General features: G+C 40.5%; 1 protein-coding gene across 1 annotated transcript in view; it reads left to right on the top strand.

Moving 5' to 3' along the window:
• Window positions 1–610: 610 nt before the first annotated feature.
• Window positions 611–10,760, top strand: part of LOC115550678 (guanine nucleotide-binding protein G(i) subunit alpha-1) — a 30,209-nt gene continuing 20,059 nt past the window's right edge. The window contains exon 1 of the mRNA XM_030365932.1: window positions 611–1,037. Within this exon, the coding sequence (XP_030221792.1) occupies window positions 920–1,037 (118 nt within the window). The 5' untranslated portion in view covers window positions 611–919. The remainder of the gene's footprint in view (window positions 1,038–10,760) is intronic.

Below are 10,760 nucleotides of genomic sequence, written 5' to 3'. Positions count from 1 at the left end.
TTAAATCTTTCCTTTGGATATTACCAACTCTTTTGGGAATAACCGGACAACCATTTCTGTGTCATCATGACTTTAAATAAGCACATATAATGAAAAAAGTACATCTGTTGCATTGTACACTTGAAAAGTTGAAATACTCCCTGATTGACTTGAGTAAACTGGCTGACTGAATGTATCTATAACTGATCCAAATACTAACACACAATATCTCCTTTAGTTGAACTTCAAATCCAAGTGTCAGACTGTTTGCTGTAAACCATTATAAACCTTTTTGAAAGGCTTTTGTTATGATATCATATTACTGGCAGTGTTGTTACTGTGTTTTTTTCGTTAAATGTTCTTCAAATGCACATTGTAAAACGACTTAGTGAGGAGTGTGAGAGATTCAAAACTCTACTTCTTTGGGTCCTCGCTCATAAAGACAAACATGCGCATATATATATATATATATATATATATATATATGTGTGTATATCTCCACATATTAATACAATCCTGTCATTTTTTATTGAAATGCACTCTGTGCTCGATGACATGATTTGCATCAGATGCACCACGTGCTCCAGTCCTCAGGGGTGTGCAGGGTGTTGGTATCTACCGCGCAGGCGCAGCTAAATGTACCCTAAAGAACAGGAAATGAGCATTCAACACATCTCCAATAACGACATGTCGCCTGCTTGAACAGCCCCATTTCTAAATTATAACGTTGTTTTTTTTGGCAAACATCTATTACTAACAATATACATATAGCGTGAACATACGTGGCTATTGAAGTTTAATTCCAAAAGTCTCGACTGTGAACGGAGTGTTTTTCCGTGAGCAGGGCGTGTTGGAGTGTGTTTGGGGACTCCTCGTTAGATGTTAGCTGGTTAGCTCCGGTTCGTTACTTTCTTTGGGGTTTGATCTTCGGGGTTTGAAGATGGGCTGCACGCTGAGCACGGACGACAAGGCGGCGCAGGAGCGCAGCAAGATGATCGACAGGAACCTGCGGGACGACGGAGAGAAGGCGGCCCGGGAGGTGAAGCTTCTTCTGCTGGGTAAGAGACGGTCTGGTCTACTTCATGGAGGAATAGGGGGTCTGGTCTACTTCCTGGAGAGAGATGGGGTCTGGTGTACTTGCTGGAGAGGGAGGGGTACGGGGTCTGGGTCTACTTGTTGGAAAGGGAAGGAGTGTGAGGCGACTTGCTGGAGAGCGGGGTCTGGGTCTACTTGCTGGAGAGGGAGGCGGTCTGGGTCTACTTGCTGGAGAGGGAGGCGGTCTGGGTCTACTTTCCCGCAGACCATAGATGAGAACGTCAGCCTGTGTTATTTAATCACAATTTGAGGATTTTGTATCATCAATGATAAATAAATTAACTTATGCGTATTGGATTTGAAAACACTAAGTGGAGTCATTATGCTCATGGGCGGGTAGTGAAAAGTTGGGCTGGAGTATTTTCTTCTGGATAGCATATTAGCCACCGAGAGCTACACTAGTGTAACACAGTTAGATATATTGAAACAGAACATATACATGAAACAGGATTAAATTAAAGATATTCATGAAACGGAGTTAATTAAAGATATTCATAAAACAGGGTTCAATTAGAGATATACCTGATACAAGTTAAATACAAGATGTAGATGATGCAGGGTTAAATTAAAGACATACATGATAAAGGGTTAAATCAAAGATGTACATGATGCAGGGGTTAAAAATATCCATGATACAGGGGGATAGCCCAGTGGCCATCGGCTAAAGACGAGGTTGGGTTTTTAGATCAAATTAATACAGAGTTAAAAGGTCAGCTACTAATGCATCTCGCATCAAACTTGTGCGTTGTAAACGTGTTTAAGATTATCAATTGCGTTTTGTTAACTATCTTAAAGCTTCTATTTTGTAAATTCCAATAATGTTACATTCTGTTTTGAAGTCAACCATTAGCTGCCTTCTTGAATGTAAAACCATTAGTCTGAATTGAAATCTCAAACTCTGTCTCATGAGTGTATCAGTCGTTCAGTTATGGAGCGTTTGATATCCGATACGGTCTTCCCCGATTCCTCATTAAACCAGGACGCGGATCATTTGGCTACAACTGGGAGTGGGGGATAGTGAGAACATGTGTGGCAACCTGGATATGCCAAAACACAACTGAGTTTCATTATGCTGCCACTGCTGCGTTAGGTTCCATCCCTTCTGATCTACAATGGATTTGTTTACTGTGTTGAAAAGCAGTTCCCTACAGTTGCATCGATGACCTCGTCAGTCAATTATAGAAATAAGTTGTTGGATGTACATGGGTTATTTGAGATGGACCGGAGTCGGTCTTCATGGTAGCTTATGTTTGCCTGTATTTCGAATGACCGTCTGAATCTTATGTGTGAACTCATTTGTAATATCCCCGAATGGGGAGAGGATTCTGTGATGCTATCCATGATTGGAAATCTTACACTATGTCTTTTTGAAGGGGAATATGAGCCCAATATTAGCTACATGGTTGTTATTCCAGTAAAACCAGACATTAAACGGTCTTTAAGTAGAATGCAGTATACCTCGATTTGAGTTTGTTTCTGAGTTTGTTGACAGAGTTAAAGCAGTAATAATGCATGTTTGGGCCGTCTATAATGCCCTTTGAGTAAAAGTAAACACTGTCATGTTTCCTATTCTTACAACTATGTCTTTTGTCCAACAATGTCCTGGGGAGAGTGAAACAGGCCTTCTTGGTGTGTAGCTGTATCCTCCCGTAGCGATTTAATATTAGCAGTGCCTCAGTGGAGGTCGCAGGCTTTTGATGAAGTGGAAGTCTGATGAGCTGTTAGTCACCTCTGGTGCCTGGTCCCACGGGGTGCTTCTGTTTATTCATTTGGGAAGGAGAGTCTGAGAACTGTTGTAGTCGCAGAGGAGCCCCAGTCCCAGCTCAGGGAAGGCTAATTAAAATGTTGTGTGTTCAGGTGAAAACATGCCTACCTCAACTCGGCATGAAATCCTGCAAGAAAGCCTCAACGGGGCAAATTAACAGACCTGTGCTGAGTATCCCCATGGCTCACAAGAAATTACTACTTGCATACCTTGGTGTTGGATGATGGAAATATGTTTGTCTAAGATGGTGGGAACCGTCCGATTGAGGTGGCAACTAGCAGTGAGGGTACAGAGTGAGGTGGCCACTAGCAGTGAGGGTACAAAGTGAGGTGGCCACTAGCAGTGAGGGTACAGAGTGAAGTGGCCATTAGCAGGGAGGGTACAGAGTAGGGCCCGACCGATTTATCGGCCTGCCGATTTAATCGGCCGATTATAGCCTTTTTGAAAATAATCGGCATCGGCCAAAAAGACGCAGATTACAACCGATTATAATTATTATTTTTTTAATGTTATTGCGCTTAGTATCCTGCAGATTGCGCTCCTACTCGCCTTGCTAACTAACAACTTTAGCTGGAGTAAAAAAGAGGAGATTGAATTTTACCGTACAACATGAAAGCACGCTCGCTCAGGCAGCTGCGCGCTCACCTCACCAATGTACACAAGACGCGTTGTTTGAGCATGTTGTGCCTATTTTTCTTTAGGTCCCAGGCCATGTTAATTTGTTATACTGTAGACTCTAACGGTGAGACCATACTGCTCAGCACGCACGTGTTAGTCACTGCTCACGAGCGCAGCACATTGGGAGTTAGTTATTTATTTTACATTTTACATTACACTCATTTTTGACTGTAAATGTATTCTAAAACACTCAAAGGTTCTGCATTAAATTCACATATTCGTCAAAAGTGTTTAAAGTATATTTAAGGTATCAAAAACTATGTTTTATGTTGTTGTTTTTTTTTTTTGTTTTTTTTTAATCGGCTGATTAAATCGTAATCGTAATTTTTTCTCTGAAAATAATCGGCATCGGCACTCAAAAATCAATATCGGTCGGGCCCTAGTACAGAGTGTAGTGGCTACTAGCAGTGAGGGTACAGAGTGAGGTGGCCACTAGCAGTGAGGGTACAGATTGAGGTGGCTACTAGCAGTGAGGGTACAGAGTGAGGTGGCCACTAGCAGTGAGGGTACAGAGTGAAGTGGCTACTAGTAGTGAGGGTACAGAGTGTAGTTGCCACTAGCAGTGAGGTTACAGATTGCCCCCCCGACAACGACTGCAGAGGCCTGTTTTGTGTCAGGTGTCTTGTACTGGCCTGTATTGTGTGAGGTGGCCTGTATTGTGTGAGGTGGCCTGTGTGAGGTGGCCTGTATTAGGGCTGGCCCGAATTATTCGAATACTCGTTCGGAAATTCGTATTCAAAGCTTAAATCAGTATTCGGAGCTTTGTTGTTTTTTTCACGTATGTGACGTTACCAGAGCGAGGGAGGCAAACTATAAGCGACACAAAGCAGTGAAGCAAGGGAGGTGGAGGAAGAATAGATATCTTGTTTCCCTTTACTTTATAACACAACATCAGCGGGATCTCGGGAGGTAAAGTACTGCTTAGCGAAATGCTAACCTTAGCTTAGTTGTTTGTTTACGTTCGCTGTACAGCGTCACACCAATCAAATGTGACTGGCTTGCTGCAGAGCGCGAGCGTCTTGGGAACACCAGGTCAATATAATGGATAGAATATGGACACATAAGCCCCAGCCCATAAGGGGGGGAGGGGCGGTCTCTTTCAATTCCATTCAAAAAGCTTTATGGCACGACCATTGTTGTAACAGTATTACCGATGCATTATTGATCTTTATTTTTTACACCTGATGGAAGTATTTTTTCTTTCCCTACGAGAGTTTTCTACTTGTTAATGCATAATAATTAAAAAAAAAAAAAAATATATATATATATATATATATATATATATATATATATATATATATATATATATATATATATATATATATACAGGGGTTGACACCACTAACGGTTGCCAGCTTGCCCGGGGCAAGTAAAAAAAATGTTTAGGCAAGTTGAGATTTTTCTGGTTGCCCGAACGGGCAAGTGGATTTTGGGTGGATGTTAATATAAAAGCTATTTATTCAAATGTTTTTAGAAACTGCAGAACAACCTTTTGTTCCTCAAAACCACACAAAATATAAGTATTTGCAATTGATCAGCGCGCTGTCTTCTCTTCTCTCGGAAAGCGAGTTAACAGACACGCATCGCTTCAGTGCGAATATAGCCCCGCCTTCTGTCACTCACTCGCAGTGCGGTCTCTGGCAGTGATTCGCTAAAGGTTAGCCAACACAGCTAGCATCTCAAGTGCAGTACCTCCGCGAACGGTTTAGGTAGAAGTTAAATGGAGTAGTGATGGAGGAGTGCAGTTTGGAAGTACTTTGGATTGAGGCAAATATCAAGGAAAGTCAAGAACACGGTTTTGGGTTTCATAACTGTGCACATGCACACAGCAATAGCGATCTTTTTCACGAAATTGGACCCTCACAAACTACTGTATATATTACATGAAAGCTGAGCCTCCACTTATTCCAACAGTCCAAACCATATCATTCTGTGACTAAAACTCGCAAATAACAACTTCAGAAGAAACGTCCCCTTTTCTTTTAACAACCAAAAATGAAGTATTACCTTTGTGATTTTTGTCCACAAAGTTGATTCAGATCGAATAAAACCACCATAAACAGATTATCCAGTATCTGGGCCAAATTTTGCAACTTAACATGGTGTTTTCAATCAATGAATAAGAGAAGGTTTCTTAGGAAATAGGTGAATTGCCTTCAATCAGAAAACATATTCTTCAGCACAATGTAGTGGCCATATATTTATTTGCGAGTGTTTGGCTTGGTGCATTCGATTGCCCTGAACTTTAAATAGAGGTGTCAAGTGTCAAAATTATAAGATATCTACCTTTATTTGTGTCTCATAGTAAGACAGCGCTCCCAACTGATACTGATAATTATTTCAGGTGGAAATGTTATCTTCCACTTATGCTGTGTTCCATGGCTTTATTCACTTTAACCAAGTATTATCCCCATTGAATTTTTCCCTTGCACAACAATCTTTTATTTTTTCTCCAAAGATGACATTATCGCCCTTGCAGTTGTGGAGATATAATCTATTTACTTTGGGTATGTTCTTTCCTGAAAAAAACTTTTCCCCTGATATCAAAATGGTATAGAATATCGATCTTTTTCCAGGAATAGTGTTGAAGTTAGAAAATCCAGTATCGTGACTGACAACCCTACTAGAAACGCGATTGTGATTATTCAGTTAGAGCTACAAGAAACTTGAAAGTTAAAAAGACATATCTTTGCTACTACCTCTGACATTTAGTTATGTACATTTGCATAAAATCATGCAGGTCTACATATAAAGCGATAGCTTTAATAGGTTGGAACGGTGGACTGAAATCACTTCATGGCGCGATGTGACCGCTCGATAAATAAGTAAACAAAGAGAAGTTTGTTATTTTTTAAACACGACAACATGTGTGGAAGCTAACATTCAGCTTCAGTCTGAGCTAGGATGATTTTTCTGATCCCCCCCCCAAAACCAGGCCGGGTGCCTGGCAAAAAGAGGCCCGTTCATGATTCTGATTATAATTTGGGCAAGTGAACATTACATTCGGGCAAGTTGAACCTGACCTGTACTTGCCCGATGGGCAAGTGCTTTTGAAACCTTAGTGTCAACCCCTGTGTATGTGTGTATGTGTGTGTGTATGTATGTATGTATGTATGTATGTATGTATGTATTAGGGATGGGCACGAGTAGTAAATTCCAAACTCGAGTGATCGAAGGAATTCCTCGAGGATCAATCGAGTACTCGTTAAATCAAATCTATTTTTAGAATGCAACGCATCTGCCGCAGGAATAGGCCTGATGATGAACGGCAATATTACCAACCAAACATGTAATGCTTATTCTCCATCAAAACAGTCAGAGTTATCAGAGTATTCATTATTTATTTTTGCAAACGTTCAAAACACATTTTCCTTACAAAAATAAATATGCGTCTCACAATTTAAGTCACGTCGAACCAAGGCCTGTAACAGTTTAAAAAAAACAAAAACGAAACAAGTAGTCTAACCATTGCAAATAATTTAAAGCTGCAAATAAAACGGCAGCAAATGGACTATGGAAATACTCAGCGTTGTGATCTTCTCTACACGCCCGGGATTACAGCTGCGTCTTGCGGCGGTGAAAATAGCCGACACACTTTCACTTTCACCGTTGCTGCGGGTCTGCTTTCCCGAACTCACCGTTGTTTCAGGAGCATATGTTGCCGCATAGTACTTTCTGGTAGCTCGATTTCGCTTGGCATATTTTACTTTTCACCTTATGATCTCCTATTTCTTTAAAGTATTTCAATTCTTCGCTGCGCTTTGCTTTAACCGCCATCTCTTAACTTATTGAATTCTGGCGTGCCTGCACACGGCACGGAACGCGCCATGGAAATGGATGCATTTAATTTACTTTGTGCCCACGTCATGCGTTAGTGGCGCCAACAGAAAATGTATACATTTGCTACATTTGCAGAAAACGTTGTTTGTGTGTATATGCAAACTCGAGTTTGCCTGTCCACCAACCGAGTTCATTTGTAACGAGTAGTACTCGAGTAATCGATTCCTCACGCCCATCCCTAGTATGTATGTATGTATATATATGTGTGTGTATATATATATATATATATGTGTGTGTATATATATATATATATATATATATATATATAATTCTTTTTTTTTATATACATTGGTATATATACATGGTAGTCAAGGCGGGGCCCTAGTGTTGTTAAGGCGGCCGCCTTAACAACACAGTACTTGGGGAAACACTGGGGTGTTAGGAGTTAACCAAGTTTCTGCAAGACACAGATAATCAAGGTTCGAGTCTAAGTTAATGTTCAAGTTGTTCCGTCTTTGAAACAACGCTCCGTATGTTTAAATGTCCGCCGAATATCCCTTTCGGTTTTCTATTCGGGTTCCACAATACGCTCGTGTGATTGACAGTTTGAAACAGTTTGGTTTTCAGTTTTTTGTTCGTCAGAGTTATTATTCATAGTCCGTGGTACATTTGTCACAATAGTGGGACCAGCATTTAGAAGAATGTAGCCAATGTAGTTTAGTCTCCCGAGTTTGCAGCCGTAAGTGTACCTTGTAATCCTGCGGGGAATGCATGGTGGAGTTTCTCCGGTGTTGTGGGAAACTGTTGATAGACCCAAAACAGCTGTTTTACCAGTCAATAGCCTGGAATTACATAGGGTCCATGGGCCCGGGATTTAAGTGAACATCGGCACATAGCCAGTCCCTCCAGGTTTTCGCGGCCTGAAATGCCTGATGTTGTGTGAGCTTTTCCAAAAAGTTGTGATGAAAGTTGCAGTGTTTTTTAAAAGTTGTGAATGTTGCGATTTTCCTGATGTTAGATATTAAGTTATTACTGCATTTTTCCCTCAGTAATTAGTTAATTAATTGATGTTTTTTTCAGTAACAACATAATTGGCCTCTGGCGGCCATGTTGTTTTGTCCATCAACTTCATTTTACTTGAGCAGTTAGAACTTTGGTCCCCAACAGCCATTAAGTTGGTCTTGCTCAAATCAACCATTCTGTCTAGGAACTGTGGTGATTTTAGTCACAGGCCACACCCATATCGATGCCACGCCATAATTAAAAATATGTGGATTTCATCTTGTTGAGAATTTGATCCTAAACAACTTTTTTTCATTGGACTCAAGATCATAGGAGTCCATCTTGATATTGATGTAAGCATTTAAGTCTTTAAAAGTCTTAAACCACACCCTTTTCAGAACTTGATGGCTCCTGGGTGCTTTCAACTTTATTGTACAGACTTCCCTTTATGTCAGATTGAAGACATTGGACAATAGATTGCTGAAGGATTTTTGTCTAATTCAAATAACCTAGGATCCTTAGGGAATTGTGTGTTTGTAGCAAAGCTCAAGATAGTCGTGAATCTATCCAAATAAAGGTTCTTGAGGCATATTTGTTCACCATGAGGATATGCATGCGTGAACAAAGTTTCATGACTATAAGTCAAAGCGGTTACGAGATATGTTTGTCCAAAGTTTGCATTTTTGGACTGTTGCTGTAGCGCCACCTTGGTGTAATATTTACTCTCTGTTAATCTTGAGTCAGCCTCTATAGCTGTAGTAAGTTTCATAAAAAGTGCGCGGTTAAGGCTGTGTAAGTCAAACGTTGCGGAATAATCGCACTTTGTGCTTGGCACTAAGGCTGCTTGATTATGGGAAAAAAATCAAAATTCAATGAATAGCCCAGCCCTACTTTGCAACCTAATAAATACAGTAACAATTACAATAGGTTGTCTTCGCACTTTGAGCTTGGCACCCTAATTAACGCTGCAAGCAGCATTTTACAGGGGCCAAGCCTAAAGCAGACCATTAAGATCCTGACAGACTATTAAGACCCTGATAGACCATTAAGACCCTGACAGACCATTAATACCCTGAGGCAGACCATTAAGACCCTGATAGACCATTAAGACCCTGAGGCAGACCATTAAGACCCTGACAGACAATTTCATGACAGTAGGTGAAGGGGTCAGGAAATATGGCCGTCCAAAGTATGCCTTTTCAGCTATTTGTTATACCGCCCTCTATCGCCCAATCTGGGAACAATTTCGAGAGGTTGCATTTTCAGTTAATTGTTAGCGCTCTATATAGCCCGATATGGCTACAATTTAGTGAGTTTCATCTTGACCAATGTGCCTTTGACTACACCAAAGTCGATGATGATGATTGGGTTAAGTTAACCTCGACTTGGTCTTAAGTTCAATTTGGACAATTTTGAGCCTCTCTCCAGGGTGTCCGCTCATCCTTAAAGAGTCTTAAAAAGTCTTAAATTCACGTTTCTAAATTGAAGGCCTTGAAAAATCTTAGATTTGTTACAAATGTCATATGCTGGTCTTAAATACTGTAACACAAGGTCTTAAATTTGTCGGGGCAGGACAATTATTTTATTTTTTTCTCGTTGGACTTTTCAGGAAGGACATGTAGAGAGGCTTCTTTCTTGCTAGCTGCATATATAAACGATTATCTGCGTGCTTGCTAGCTAGTCTGCGACAATGGGTAGGTGAATGAGTCTCATTGAGTGACACACATGCTATGCTTGGGTTATAATACAGCGGCATCCCCCGCCCCATCGCATGTTTTAGTTCTTAAATTTCATTCAAGGTGGGATTATAAAGGTCTTAAAAAAAAAAAAAAAGTCTTAAATTTGACTTGCTGAAACCTGCAGATACCCTGTTATCAATTGACTAAATCTTACTTGAGCAGTTGGAACTTTGGTTCCCAACAGCCACTAAGTTGGTCCCGTCCAAATCAACCACTCCGTCTATGAACTGTGGTGATTTGAGTCACAGGCCACGCCCATCTCGATGCCACACCCTAATTGAAATTACGATTCAATTTCTTATTCTGAACAACTTTTGTATTAGACTCAAGATGATAGGAGTCCATCTTGATGTTGATGTAAGCATTTAAGTCTTTTACGCATTTTAAACCACACCCTTTTCACAAATGAATGGCTCCTGGGTGCTTTAATCTTTATTGTACAGACTTCTGTTAATGTCAGATTGAAGAAATTGGTCCACAGGATTTTTGTCCAAGTCAAAAAACCTGGGAATTGTTTTAGGGTATTTAGTGTTTCTAACAAAATTCAAGAAGGCCTTCCTTCAATCTTTTCAAAGGAAGCCATTGGTTCTTGAGGCAGATTTGTTCAACATGAGGATATGCCTGTGTAAACAAAGTTTCATGACTAAGTCAAAGCGGTAAAATTTGCTTTTGCATTTTTGGACTGTTGCTGTAGCGCCACCTTTGGGCCAATCAGTATAATA

Source organism: Gadus morhua, chromosome 9, assembly GCF_902167405.1.
Source record: "Gadus morhua chromosome 9, gadMor3.0, whole genome shotgun sequence".
Taxonomy (NCBI): Eukaryota; Metazoa; Chordata; class Actinopteri; order Gadiformes; family Gadidae; genus Gadus; species Gadus morhua.
The sequence above is the reverse complement of the archived record's forward strand: the minus strand, read 5'-3'. Positions and strand labels throughout refer to the sequence as shown.